The sequence below is a fragment of the Scylla paramamosain genome, chromosome 35 (genome assembly GCF_035594125.1).
Source record: "Scylla paramamosain isolate STU-SP2022 chromosome 35, ASM3559412v1, whole genome shotgun sequence".
NCBI lineage: Eukaryota > Metazoa > Arthropoda > Malacostraca > Decapoda > Portunidae > Scylla > Scylla paramamosain.
In genome coordinates this window covers 13,205,553-13,221,135 of record NC_087185.1, presented here as the reverse complement: position 1 = coordinate 13,221,135, position 15,583 = coordinate 13,205,553, and the positions used below count along the sequence as shown (strand labels likewise).

The 15,583-nt window shown below is 37.7% G+C and overlaps 1 protein-coding gene across 2 annotated transcripts; it reads right to left on the bottom strand.

The window, feature by feature from the left end:
* Window positions 1-778: 778 nt before the first annotated feature.
* On the bottom strand, window positions 779-8,699 carry LOC135090670 (UBX domain-containing protein 4-like). 2 transcript variants are annotated; one of them, XM_063987630.1, is made up of 11 exons: window positions 8,559-8,699; window positions 7,470-7,564; window positions 7,099-7,233; window positions 6,307-6,440; window positions 5,713-5,941; window positions 5,368-5,477; window positions 4,932-5,080; window positions 4,517-4,642; window positions 3,626-3,860; window positions 2,543-2,754; window positions 779-1,037 (listed from the first exon to the last, which is right to left on the bottom strand). In XM_063987630.1, the coding sequence occupies exons 2-11, from the start codon at window positions 7,549-7,551 to the stop codon at window positions 914-916; spliced, it is 1,536 nt and encodes a 511-aa protein (XP_063843700.1). In that variant the 5' UTR covers window positions 7,552-7,564; window positions 8,559-8,699; the 3' UTR covers window positions 779-913. The 2 variants fall into 2 exon arrangements, with proteins under 2 accessions (XP_063843700.1, XP_063843701.1); XM_063987631.1 differs by lacking the exon at window positions 8,559-8,699 and adding an exon at window positions 8,441-8,462.
* Between the last annotated feature and the right edge of the window lie 6,884 nt (window positions 8,700-15,583).

Here is a 15,583-nt window from a genome sequence, read left to right as displayed (position 1 = left end):
GTTTGCTTTTTAATGTATTTCAGAGAAAACCTATAAATATTATTTTTTATTTTATTTTTTATTTCATTTTTATATCTTTGTCCTTCATGTCATACAAGCATGAGAATATTCTGCCTCAACTCATACCTGTTCCACCCAGGCACTGCTTAGTGATATAACAAATAAAAATATTATCTTGAAGCAACACCCACTTGAGAGTAAACTCCATAAATGTAGATAATGTGGTGATTCTGTGAACAAACAATCTGATTCATTACTTATAATAAAGAATAAATAAAAGCAATATTAATAACAAAATAAAGAACAGTAATAATAATAATAATAATAATAATAATAATAATAATAATAATAATAATAATAACTAATAATAATAATAATAGTAATAATAATAATAATAATAATAATAATAACAGCAATAAAAGTTATCTATGCATATATCATTAAAATTTCTCTTAAAATTTATAGCTGAGACAAGAAGTCTTGTTATAAGAAAAATACAGAGAAGGGCATCCCCAAGCAGCCTCATTCCTCACTTTCTTAATTGCCCCTTATGGCATACAGGGAACATGCGGTAGTATTTTCCTAACCCACCCAGTGCTGCAGACTGTCCCATAGCATCAGAATTAATAATAAAAGAGAATAGCTGTATGTGTGGACAAGAAACTACACATTATGGTCTACATATGTCACACCATAGAAATAAATAGATTAATAATGATAATAACAACAATAATAATAATAATAATAATAATAATAATAATAATAATAATAATAATAATAATAATAATAATAATAACAAGAAATAAGAAAATAACAAGTAAGAGGAAATCTAACTGATAGTAAAAAAGTAATAATTGATCAACAAAACTAACATTTATATGCAAAGAAAATCTTTTTAATGACTCTCACAGTCCTACATTTGCTGAGTCGAGTTTCCATTCCAGGTGTTATTTTCATCATCATCCTCACCATCATTTTGGAGACGATGGATGTTCCCCTGTTGACGGAAGCGGGCCTCACCACGCCTCCCATAGGCCCTGTTAAATGATTTATAGTGTTTGCCCCTTCATGAGTTTTGATGAAGCATGTGCATATTCTGTATACAGGGCTCTTTGAGTGGTTTCTTTAGGGTTAAAAAGAATCTAATCTAAAATCATAAATGTTCAAATGGTGTACACTCATTACCTCTTATGTCACTATCACCCAAAGGCTATCACAATTCATTTACTCAGCTGCCCTTCAACAAAGATCCCTTAAATTTTATGATCACATATAAAACCTGTCTGAGTTAGCCTTTGCCTTACTCAACTAACTGGTATACTTGTTAGCTGCTTCATGCAGTGGTTGCATGCTTCACCTCTCTGGATGTTGCCTTACTGGCATTTCTGAGATGACACATGGCCAAAATTTTAAGATCTTCAGAATATTGCTATTTTTTTTTTTTATAAAATTTTACACACAGACACTCTTGAAGTCAAGGCAAGTAACGAATCAATTTTGTATTATTTGCCTTACTAGTGGAGACTGCCTCAATTCACAAAATATGAGTTGGTATCATGACTCCTTAGTGGTCACTTATTCTACTGGATATCATTATTATTAACAGGCATGTGCATATGACCAAGCTATGGGGCATATGCAGTGTCTGTATAACATTTCAGCTTCTCCTCATACTGATGTTGCTCAATACTTTAATCCTGATGTAGAGTAATGATCAGGTGCATCTACACTTTAATTTGCATACAAATGTTGTAAGTATGTAAACTGCATGTTTTACTTTGCAATCATTTTTTCTCTTTCTGAAACCTGTTCCTAAGAATCCCATAGGATCTATAGGGCAGCATTTAACTACTTCACAAGAAGACAGCAGGAAAACATTTTGGGATGACTGTGAACAAACTAAATCCAGCTAAGACTGACAATAACCAGTCATCTATGGTTGGTTTAAATAAGTCACTTTCGTGCTTCAAGACCAAAGCTGGCAATGATCACATAAGATCTCACCTCAAACCATGACTAACCACATCAGAGAAAGGTGATACAGAGTTCTTCACTGCCTATAAAAGGCCTCAGAGATGGCCAAACAACCTAAGGATTTGTCTCAGGACATACAACACCTGCATGAGTCACCAAATACAACCATCCAACTATTCAGCCAACTGTTAGTGCTTTCCACAACTGGAGACATGAGTAGAAATTCACCTGCCTCTGAGAAGCAAATCATTGCAGCACCTGTGAATTTCAAGTACCACTCGGAGAATAAGAAACGACTATGATTTCATCTGAAAAATAATAATATCCAAAGCCTGCTTCACTTTCGTATCTACCATTTCTACTGTTTTCCAGTTAACAATAGACATGAAGCAATTAACCATTTCTGTATCCACCATACACTTTATCTTCACTCATTTCCATCACCTCCTTCCTGTCTTATCACAGGCATTTCCCATTTCCCCCCTGAGCTTCCTTACCACCTTGAATAATTCCCACCAATTGTGTAAGTCATTCCACCATCTATATCTGATTCACTCGTGGTACTTACGTTGTTGGTCTCTGTCGGGTGACTGGTGAGGAATCCTCCCGAGGCCTCTTGGGTTGAGGCTCATCTGTTCTTTCTGTAGATGGCTCTCTTCTTCCAAGGAGATACGTTTGTATTAGACCAAACAGGAATGTAATGGGAGTTAACACAAACCACAGCATGTCCCATATACCACCTCCAGTTGACACAAGCCGACCAGGCCCAGAGGAGGTACTCTAGAACAAGAGAATAATAACAATAAAAGTAATACTTGTATATATATATATATATATATATATATATATATATATATATATATATATATATATATATATATATATATATATATATATATATATATATATATATATGCAAACTTTTCAGCTAGATTCATTTTGTAATATTATGCTATTACACAATGTGTGGGGTGCCTGAAATTGCCACTCTCTCTCTCTCTCTCTCTCTCTCTCTCACACTTATTGAAATACCCCTTCCACTGATGCATTACTGAAAGCTTCGCTCGTCAATTGTCTTGTGAGGCATTTTAATTGTATTTAATTGTAAACAGAAAGGAAATGCTGGGTTTAACTGTAGGTGCAAGTGTGAGGAATCAATAGCTTGCAGCCAACAAGTGATGTGTTACTTCTTTAAGAAAAAATAAATAAAAATAAATAAATAAAAAATTTAAAAAATAAGTCCTCACCAGGAGCTTTTGAGATGTACATTCCATCACAAAATGTTACATTCTCTAAGAGCAAAGTGAGATGAAGATAGAAAAATACTGTAGTAAGCATGTATGAACTTTTAAGACATGAGCAAAGCAGATGTTTCTGCAAATTTCACTTATGAATGAGCTTCACGCTAAAGTTACCAAAGTATATACAGTTGGATAAATACATGAATACTCAAAATAGAGATAAATGAACACATGGGTATATATAATATAGATGTATAGAACAATTGGTGTACTAAGGTTACTATGTGACATATCAACACTTAAAATGATTACAGCAGAGCATGGATAAAAATTTAAGTATTCTGATGTGGATCTAATACAAACTAATGTCATCAACAGTCTTTAAGCAACTCTCAAGACTCAAAACTCACAGGTAGAACAGCTAATATGGCTGAAGGTACAAGGCCCAAGTCTCTGAGTGAGGTATTGTAGTCATCCACTGTGAAGGGTCTATGCTGCACGGTGGAGGCCAGTGTGAAGGTGGAGAAGGGAAGCGTCACATTCTGCTCTATGTACTGTCGCACCTCACTCAGGGGCGCCTCAGCAGGGAACTGGGATATGCTGGAGGATCCATCAGGGAGGCGGAACTTCAGCCTTGATATATTGCTGGAAGATAAATGTGTCAGTCATGTTTGTGTTTGTTGGTAAGACCATGTCATCTGCAAACAGACATGCTACTACAGGCCATCTCTCTTTATTCCATTTCAGTTCTGCACCAATATTTCCTATTTTAGCTTTCATCTCCCTCATATAGTTGTCCATAATCAAACAATCATGAGATGTCACACATCTTTGTCTCACTCTTGTTACTATATCAATATTCCCTTTGGGCTCTCCCTCCCCCCTCATATATGCACTTGCATCCCCATAAAAATTCCATCTACCATTCTCCCAAACCATAAATTTGAAGAGCATACCAAAGGGTTTCTCTATTTATCCTACCATATGCTTTATGTCCATGAACACTGCATCAAACTTTTCATCCTTTCCTAAATGCTGCTTTATTACTGTTCAAATTATAAAATTCTGGAATCCTCCATCTTCTTCACTGACCTTCACCTCAGTCACTTCCATCAGTTTCTCAATCAAGATTCCTACAGACTTTTCTGAGACACTAAGCAATTGTAAATCTTATCAGTGCACAAACTATGCTTAAATGGTTTCCATTCTAATAAAAGCTATAGGGACAAAACTTCAGGATCATGATCACAGATGGTATAATTCTGTGAACAAGACCAGTGATGGTAAGGTGCCTCTGTAACCTTGATGATGCAGGCTGAGGTGCAGGAGCTGCACTGGGCGCCGGAGCCTGACTGGGTGCTGGCGCCTCCCCCCTCAGCAAAGCAGCTCGGGCCTCCTTCTCAGCTCGGTCTGCAGCAATCTGTGCCCTGATACAGTGTAAAGTTCTTTCTTGAAGTTGTTTTTATACATATACATGCATTACTGTGCCAGTTCTGTATATCTACAAAAGACTTTTAATGAATCTAAATGAAAGACCTCTCAAATACAGAACTGGATGGTCAACAGACAGTACAAATAGGATATAGAGCAATGATAACTTGAAAAGAGAAAAACCTTTTAAGACATACAGTATCAGAAATGAAAAAAAAAAAAAAATCTAAAACTTGAAACAAGATTCTCTAATTTACTAGGTCTTTCTTCCTATGAGTGACTTACTTAACCCTTTCTCTGGCAAGCCTGTCCTCCTCCTTGTCCTTCCTCCTCTCCCTGGCTGCTGCCCGGATCTCCTCATCTTCCTGCTGCTGTCTTTTCTTCGCCATCTCCTGGCCCATCTTTCTGCGGTCAATCTCTTTCCGTCGCTCTTCCTGGTGTCATAGCAAAAGAAAAATGTGTATAATAATTACATCATTATCTCCCTATAGCCCAAAAGGCTAAGATGTCATGGAGTGATTTTAGGTGTGATTATAAAGAAAAGTGTGCACATGGCATTTTGCCTCAGCCATCAGTCCAGTATATAGATTGGATTTTGTACACATAGGAAGGATATTAATCTCCTGATTCTGAAAAATCATCACTTACTCAAGCAAACACTGATGCAAATGTGACCAAATCAATGCAATCACAAGTTAAAATGCTATCATGTGGTTCTCACCTCAGTTTTCTCTCTCTGAGTCAAGCTTTGTTTCTCTGCTAGCAAAGCTTTGGCTCTCTCTACCTTTTCTTCAAGTGAAAGGCCAGAGCCTTCCCCATCACTTGCTGTGCCTTGGAAAAGAAAAATCACATCAAATATTGTATACTATTTCATACGAAGTCATTTAATAGATTTCATATGCTAATTTTCCCACACAATACAGATTGGAGACCCAGACTCAAGAAATAAAATTTCCAATAAGCATACAGCTTACACTTATGAGATTTGATTTAATAATGCTCTTTATCTTTCTCAAATATTCTATCCTCAGTGTAAGACTAGAAATAAGTATGAGACACTTCTTACCAGAAGCCTCAGCAGCCTCATGTTCTTGGACAACTGCCTCAGGGCTAACCACTGCTGCTTCATTCATTGGTTTGGCCTCCTCAGTGGCAGGCTCTGGCAGGGCAGCTGAAGTCTGGGGTGCAGCACATGCCTCTGCCACTTCCTCTTTGTTACTGTTGCTCCCTCCACCATCTTCAGGAGCTTTGGCAACCTCTGAGGCACTGGGAGAAGGCGAGTTGGTGTCTGCTGCCTAAGTTTAAATTATGATAATGTCAAACATTATCCTCCAAAATAATTTCTTGTAATTCATCTCTTCAGTAATTATAATATCTTATGAGATCAACAATATATATTCTACAAGTCTGAAGACCATAATTCATAAGCAACATAAACAAGAAATACAACTGGTATGTGACTCTACCATGCTCTGGAAATTTTTCACTGACTGTAAAACTGAATTTTTATAAAGAAAATATCTCAAAAATACATTGCTCACATAATCTGTTTCTTGCATGCTGAATCCTTTAATAACATGACAGGGCTGGGCATGAAAAATCCACAAAATAAGCAATGACTGATATCAGGTATGGGGCAAATCTTTGCCATTGTTCTCACCAACTTAGTGTCTGAAATGAGTTTGTTCATCTTCTGCTTCAATTTTTCTTGGGTGAGTGGCCCACCCAGAACCTCCAGTGGCACACCTGTCTGCCCACTGATAAAGAACAATGAAGGCACCAACACAAGTGGATCTAATGGGGAACAGTTAAGGAGCAGAACCAAAGAATCCTGATGTCTACTAGAGAAACACACATAGCAGTTCCTTCTTTAACAAGAAATAACATACTGGTACCCTCTATTTTCTTTGAAGTATTAGTTTAACCACATGACACGTGATACAGGAATGACAAACATAAATTCAAAGCTTATTTCTTTCATATGAACTGAATATAAGATGAACTTTTAGAAACCGAGTTAATTCTCCTATAAAAATCTGAATCATCCAAATGTTGATAGTTATGACACACACACACACACACACACACACAAAAAAAAAAATAAATAAATAAATAAAATAAATAAATAAATAAATAAAATAAAATAAAATAAAATAAAAAAATAAAAAAATAAAAAACACGATGTAATTTATATCATTTTTCATGTTTTGAAACACTTAGATGTGGGCTGAAAAGGTAACCATGACAGGAGGCAGCCAGCTACACAGCTGCATTTCATTACTAAGTGATCACCAAGGCCCAAGTGATTGTTGAGTGTTCCCCCATATCCTGCCACTATAATAACAAAGATGGGGTGGGGTTGGAAGGGGGAGAAAGTGACAAGAAATCAATCGATTAAAAGAAATATACAAATAAATAAAAAAATAAAGTAAACTTTGTGCTAAAAGGATACATATTTGTGAAAACTGCTTGGCATCCTCAGTTCCATTTTCAAGTTTTATCGCCACGAAGCATCCATTGTCCATTGTCTCAAATACATCCCGCCGAGACAATACTTCATCTGTTGTCTTGGAGGCTTCAGACGAATCTGCAGATTATAATGTACATAATTAACTCTGAGAGTCAGTGTTTGTTGATGGAATGCACAATATGATGTCATGAATTAACACAAAGATATTCCAAATTATATTTCTTCTTAGCTGCTTCTACATAAATGCATGCTTCTTTATGATTAACAAAATAAAGTGTTCAAGGAATATGATGGTGTCCTATATAATACAGCTCCATTTCAGCTTACTCATTAGTAACTTGTCAGCTACTCACCCCGAACATACACCACAAATATTGCCTTCCTGGTCTTGGCTGCAGCGATGGCCTCGGGGATGGAGCCTTCAAACCAGTTCATGGTCTTCAGTGTTCTGTGAAGTTGACAATTTTGCTTGAGATGTTCATATAATGGAGTTAAAAAATCACTGCAATACTCATACAATCCATCTACCTGGCACACTGTTCCTGGTAATCCTCTTAAATTAATAAAAATAGCTTCTGAGACTGACTGAAATCAACATAATGAGCATAAGCTCCTACAATGCCAGTCATTACACAGCACTGTCAGTGCATCCCATATTTTCCTCATAGACAAGAATTCATCATTCTAATGATTTTCATTCTCAGAATTGATCTGATATAATTCCTCATCTCATCCTTCTTGTGATTTACTGACAAGTTAAAGGCGACCAACATCCACTTGAGCCACAGTTGTCTCTCATGACTCAGTATTGGCACATGATGTGACATGCCTGTCATGTTCATTTCCTACTTCCTCCTCCTGATGGCTACCCTTTACACTTCTTCCTCAGTATTCCAAAAACATAAGCAGTGGTGGCAGTAGTGAAGAGTATGCATGAAGATTATAAAAGTTCAAGGAAGAAAGGTGAGAAATTGATTCACTCAGTAGCCATGAGAGGGAATGGCAGGGATAGCCATGACAGGGCACACGTACGACTTATCAATCCAGCCGTGAAAGTAACCACAACCGTGGCCTAAGAGGACGTTGGCTGGCTTTGACCACAATGCCACAAGTGTTAATTATGATTAAGAAATCCTAAACAACAGCTCCGTCCAGGAAGAAAGGAATAGTATAAAGGTACGGCAAGTGCCACTCGTGCTGCCGCCCATTGCATCATCCCACTACCACATGAGCAGGTGTGCTGTCTCCCGCTGAATATGGACAGGATTCAGATACACTTCACAGCTAGGTCCTTTTCTACAAGCAAACTGACAAAGCACGGCACCTGTATCTCTTGCCAAGACTTCTGTTTTGACATCAGTCTGTAGTCAGGCTGAGATGGCATTGCTTTCTCCTACTGCTGCATTGGAATTTACATAAATTATATCAGAGATCATTATTACCACTTAATCAGTAAGTAAAACAGCGTGATAAGATGTTCCTCCAGGCAGCAGGAACACTTCTATGGGGGCTGTATTTCTATCGGTTGTCACGGGAAAATTTTCGTCACTAACGTCAAGACGCTTTATCTCCGTGACCGAGCCGAGGCACCGCGGGGTGATTTGGCAGTCTTTCTTCTTTTCTTTCCGTATACAGGGCAAGAAGCAGAAACAAGACAAGAAAATTAGAACGTGAAATAATAAGATAAAAACAATATCTGGCTAGAAAAAACGGAATATGTGTAATGAGTAAAACCTAATGAAAGAGAGCCGTTCCAAAGACAAATTTTACCCAAAAGATACTCTAATTCGAAATTATGTATTGACTGTAAAGTGTTTTATAATCTACACGGTATTCACATTCATTTATATATTTAAATGAGTCAGTATCTACAACTGAAAACAATGTGTGATGTTTCAAATAGAAACATTATAAATGTAAAGTAAGTAGTGAATGATTTCTCTGCGTCGCACGTTAACCATTGTTTGACTTCATCATATCAATTTCGGTTCGTCAGGACACATCACAAATTTATAACAATAAAGTACATAAATTCCAAAATAACATTGAGAGATACACAGCAAACAAAGCAAACCTGCTGTTTGTCAATGCTAAGAAGCATTACAACCGCTTCCATACTTTTCATTTCCCCATATAATCCTTATAAATCTAAATATTACAGGAAAACCCATTTTTCCAAATTCATTATGTACTTCATATATTTTAGGTGGATGCAAATACTAGAAAATGAACACCAGAACAAATAAAATGTCTTTTATCACTTAATTAAGTATCAAACCAGTTATAAATCATTTTATATACTATCATAAAAGTCTATTCAATCAAGAAAGAGAAACTCGTAAAGAAAGGGTATTAGATATTAATTTTAAATATCTACTGGTAAGAGGTAATGCTTTGTCTGTTAATGAAGCGTAGAATCGATTTTTGTCCATAATTTCCTCCTTAGGTAAATCTCTTGCCCCTTGCCGAGGTCAGTGATGTGGACAAAAGAATTCGTAGAGGGCTTATGAAGAGTATTCACACTAATGATATCAGAATTATACCTGAGAATAATTTGAATATCTCAGAGGTACAAAATATCTAAAGTACTTTTCCTTTGAATAAACATCCAGAGGCAGCTCAAAACATTTATCGTATTAACTGGCTCCTGTGTGATCATATTCAAGCTTCCCCACCCCAGAATAATGTAGAGGGGCACACAAATAATAATGATGATGAGGAGGAGGAGGAAGACAATAATAATAATAATAATAATAATAATAATAATAATAATAATAATAATAATAATAATAATAATAATCATGATCATGGCCCAGATCAAGTTTTAGATAATGAAGGTAATGTATTGGCTGAAATACTCCCCTCAACCTCCCCGGCGCTCGCCCAGATCTAATACTACGTTTCCTGAATATTCCTTTGTCATGGAGAAACTTACAGAATACAGAAAATGAAAATATTCCAGGATGTACATAAAAAATAAAAATGATCTTGTAGGTTAAAGGTTGACATACAAAGTTATTTTTCGCTTGTTCAAGGAGCCAAGCCTGGATCACTTATAAAGAGTTAAGAGCACTACATGGCAGGAACTCTCAAGTAGCTGTCGACGCTCACCAAGTTTTTCTTGACATCAATTACCATTACATGAATTATGCTACCCAGAGACAAATTGCTTATGAGAATCAGATTTTATCAATTCCCAAGCTATTTCACATAAGAGCAGAAAAGTGGGTTGTCCATCTGTAGGTCCTCTCTCTAACCCTGTGGCTTCCCTTCTAACTCTAAAGAAATGGTCAGTATATTAAGTTCTGCCTTTGTCTTTATTCACCACTCTGTCTGGTTTCCCTCAATCACCTCATCAGTTTCACAAAGCATTTTCAAGGAAGTTTAGCTGTCTGTCTCCAACATTAAATAGCATCAATCCTTCTTCAGGTATGGGCCCAGATGCAATTCGTCCAGCTTTACTTAAGTATTCTAGTAGTATTTGCTTTTTACTAAATCATTATTATCAGGAGAAATTTCAGTTACGTATTTGGCAAAAGTCATATGTTGTACCCATCTTTAAGAAAGAGAAAAAGATGTGATCCCCTTAATTACAAGCCAATACTCCATGTAAAACTTAGAAGGAATCATAACTTCCAAACTTTATCAATATCTGGAGACTAATTCTATTCTCAATGTTAATCAATTTGAGGTTCAGGCCAGGGAGGTCTGTTGAAGATCAACTATTTTTAACATATAATGATGTAATTTACTGGATGGATAATGGTGATATAATTGACTGAACTCTTTCTTTTATTTTGCTAAGACTTTTGACACAGTGAGCCAACAAATACTTTTTACCAAGCATCAATGCATTAGTAGTGAAGGTACATTCTTAATCTGGATTAAAGCTTCTCTTACCAATAGATCTGTGGAGCTTGTAGTAGGTGGCTCCTGCAGCTCTTCCCTTCCTGTTACCAGTAGAGTTCCTCAAGGCTCTGTGTTGGGACCACTCCTTTTTCTAAACTATATTAACCACATATCTGCTGACCTGATGTCAAATGTTAAAATATTTGCTCATGATCTAAAAGTGTATTTGTTAATCATGCCTTTAAATCTGTTCTTTGCTTTGCTTGATATATCAGTTGTCCAAAGAGACACTAACACTCTCATAACAATTGCAGAATCTTGGGGTCTAATAGTTAATGCTGACAAGACAAATTTTATCAGTTTCAGTGCTGCCCTTCAGGTCACTTTTGATTTGGGGCCATTCTCTTCCAACCAAACCACTTCATATAAGCCCCAGTACTGTTGACCTTGGTACTACTGTTGACTCAGCTTTAAGGTACTGTGATCACATCTGCTCTATTGGTTCCAAAGCAGCCAGTTTAGCCAACAATTTGTTAAACTCCACTCCATGCCACTCTCCCAAGTTTATGGTCACCCTCCTTATTACCCACAATGCCCACTTCTGGAGTATGGATCTGATATCTAGAACACTGGTTATGCCAATGACCTAAAGCTGCTAGAATCAGTACAGCAGCAGTGGACAAAAATTATTCAAGGTCTCAAGAATATGTCACATGCTCAGTGTCTTATGGATGTGGGCTTATTTTCAGTGAAGGGAAAACTGTTATGGACTAACATTATTGTGTTGGAAGATTTTTCATGATCTCTCCCCAATTTCTCCAACTGACTTATTTACTTTGGCTTCAACTATTGGCACGAGAGGACATCGTTACAAAATCCCTGTTCCTTACAGTCACTGTGATGCAAGGCATAAATTCTTTTCAGTCAGAGAGATGAAAGTCTGGAACTCACTTCCCATCAATGTGGCAGAAGCAGATTTACTTGACAGTTTTAAGAAGAGACTGACTAACTTCTTGGGTGACTGCCTATTTGATTTCTGTGCTAATCTGCCTGTTATACCATTGATACTTGTTCTGGGCTTATAGCACACTTTCCAGCCCTTTTTTTATTGCTACATATTCCTTGGTGATTCTCTTTAGGGCTGGCATGCTAGCCATGATGGGATTCCCTCTTGGGAGCCCAACCAAGTAAGAACCACTATCCTGGGTGTCCATCACCAAGGATATGTATTTGAAGCCAACCACCTATAATGAAGTCTATTAGCTTTTAAAGTCACAAAAATACAAGGCACCAGGATTTGACAAAATATCACCTAAAATATCAGAACACTCAAGTGAACAATTAGCCACCCCTCTGTTGCATATGATTAATATTTCCATAAAAGGCATATTTCCAAGACAAAAAAAATAAGTAAAAGTAATTCCAGTATCAAAATCCAGTAATAAAGGCAATATCAACAATTACCAACAAATCTCAATATTGCCACCCTTTATCAAAATGTGTGAAAAAAAAATTATATCTGAATGTCTTATCAATTATCTCTTTTTTTTTTTTTTATGTAGGAGGGACACCAGTCAAGAGCAACAAATATCCAATAATAAAAACTGTTCACTGAGATGCCAGTCCTTGAACAGGGTCCAAAGCAGTTATCAAAAACTGAAGGATAAGTGTCTTGAATCCTCCCTCTTGAAAGAGTTCAAGTCATAGAAAGGTGAAAATATAGAAGCAGGCAGGAAGTTCCGGAGTTTACCAGGGAAAGGGATGAATGATTGAGAATACTGGTTAACTCTTGCATTAGAGAGGTGCACAGAATACAGGTGAGAGAAAGAAGAGAGTCTTGTACAGTGAGGCCGCGGGAGGAGGGGAGGCAAGCAGTTAGCAAGATCAGAAGAGCAGTTAGCATGAAAATAGCGGTAAAAGATAGCAAGAGATGCAACACTGCAGCTATGAGAAAGAGGCTGAAGACAGTCAGTTAGAGGAGAGGAGTTGATGAGACAAAAAGTTAGACAAGTTAGTAGTTGGGGAAGTGAGAAAAACTGGTGGAGACAACTCAGAATGCCTAACTTTCATGGAAGTTGTTTCAGCTAGAGATGAGATGTGAAGTTTTCAGTTTAGATTATAAGTAAAGGACAGACCGAGGATGTTTAGTGTAGAAGAGGGGGGATAGTTGAGTATCACTGAAGAAGAGCGGATAGTTGTCTGGAAGGTTGTGTCGTGTTAATAAGTGGAGGAATTGAATTCTAGAGGCATTGAACAATACTAAGTTTGCTCTGCCCCAATCAGAGATTTTACAAAGATCACAAGTCAAGTGTTCTGTGGCTTCCCTGTGTGAACTGTTTACTTCCTGAAGGGTTGGACGTTGACAAAAAGGGCGTGGAAAAGTGCATGGTGGTATCATCAGCATAGGAATAGATAGGACGAGAAGTTTGGTTTAGAAGTTCATTGATAAATAATAGGAAGAGTAACAGGACAAAATCCTGAGGAACAACCACTGTTAATAGATTTAGGAGAAGAACAGTGACCATCTACCACAGCAGCAATAGAACGGTCAGAAAAAAAAAAATTTGAGATGAAGTTACAGAAAGAAGAATAGAAGCTATAGGAGGGTAGTTTGGAGATCAAAGCCTTGTGCCACACTCTATCAAAAGCTTCTGATATGTCTAAGGTAACAGCAAATGTTTAACCAAAATCTCTAAAAGAAGATGACCAAGACTCGGTAAGGAAAGCCAGAAGATCACCAGTAGAGCGGCCTTGAAGGAACCCGCACTGGCTATCAGATAGAAAATGTGATGTGATAGATGTTTAAGAATCTTCCTGTTGAAGATAGATTAAAAACCTTAGATAGGCAGGAAATTAAAGCAATAGGACAGTAGTCTGAGGGATTAGAACGGTCATCCTTTTAAGGAACAGGATGAATGTTGGCAAACACTAGCAAGAAGGAAAGGTAGATCATGAAAGACACAGTTAAAAAAGTTTGATAAGGCAAGGTGCAAGCACAGAGGCACAGTTTCGGAGAGCATTAGGAGAGACCCCATAAGGTCCATAAGCCTTCTGAGACCGTAGACCAGCAAGGGCATGGAAGGATTATAATAGGCAGCATGAAGTAGTCAGATGAGAGGAGGGAGGAGAGCAAGGAACAAGCCCTGAATCATCCAAGGTAGAGTTTTTAGCAAAGGTCTGAGCAAAGAGTTCAACTTTAGAAATAGATGAGATGGCAGTGGTGCCATCAGGTTTAAATAGGGGAGGAAAAGATGAAGATGAAGAAGGCTAGGTGCCAGAAGTCATGAGGTGAGTTAGATCTTGAAAGATTTTGATATTTTCTATTAATCAAGGAATTTTTGGCTAGTTGGAGGATAGACTTGGCATGATTCCAGGCAGAAATGGAAAGTGCATGAGATTCTGGTGATGGAAGACTCAAGTACCTTTTATGGGCCACCTTTCTATTGCATGCAGCATGAGAACAGGCTGTGTTAAACCAAGGTTTGGAAGGTTTAGGTTGAGAGAAAGAGTGAGGAATGTACACCTCCATGCCATGTTATGCTCTTGGCACATAAAGACGGGTCTCTGTCACAGAAGCAGTAGTCATTCTAAGGAAAATCAGCAAAATATTTCCTCAGGTCTCCTAACTACCAGAGGCAAAACACCAGAGGCACCTCCACTAAGGGGGATCCTGAGGAGGGACTGGAGTAATAGGACAAGATAAAAATATGAGATTGTGATAGGAGGATCCCAACAGAGAAGATAGTGTAACAGCACAAGCAGAAAGATTTGAGGTTAGGAAAAGGTCAACAATGTTGGGTGTATCTCCAAGATGGTCATGAATATGACTAGGATGTTGCACCAGTTGCTCTAGGTCTTGGAGGATAGCAAAGTTAAAGGCTAGTTCACCAGGATGGTCAGTGAAGGGAGAGGAAAGCCAAAGCTGGTGGTGAACATTGAAATCTCCAAGAATGGAGATTTTTGCAAAAGGGAAGAGTCAGAATGTGCTCCACTTTGAAAGTTTAGTAAAAGAATTTCTTATATTGAGAGGACTTAGGTGAGAGGTATACAACACAGATAAATTTAGTTTGAGAGTAACGTTGTAGTCATAGCCAGATAGTGAAAACTCGGAAGATTCAAGAGCGCGGGTATGAGAGCAGGTTAAGTCATTGTGCACATAGACAAAATCCAGCTTTGGATTGAAAATGCAGATAGAGAAAGTAGGAAGGAACAGAAAAGCGGCTACTGTCAGTTGCCTCAGACACCTGTGTTTCAGTGAGGAAAAGAAGACGAGATTTAGTAGAGGAGAGCTGGTGTTCTACAGATTGAAAATCAGATCCATGACTGCGAATGTTGCAGAAGTTAATGAAGAAAAAGTAGAGGGGAGTTGTCAAGACACATAGGATCGATACCAGAAGAGCAGTCCGACCTGGGGACATTTGTGGTCCCCTCCCCAGATGGGGATCCCAAGGCTGGTGTAGGAGTCTCCATGATAATTTTGAGTTTTGAGTGAAGGGTGTGTGTGTAATTAGATGCTTGTAGTTTTGTGTGAAGGAATAGAGTTTTCTTTAGAGGGCAGGCTGTGGCTGCCCCTTGTATAGTGAGATACAAAGGGAAATGTTCAGTGAGGTCACAGCTG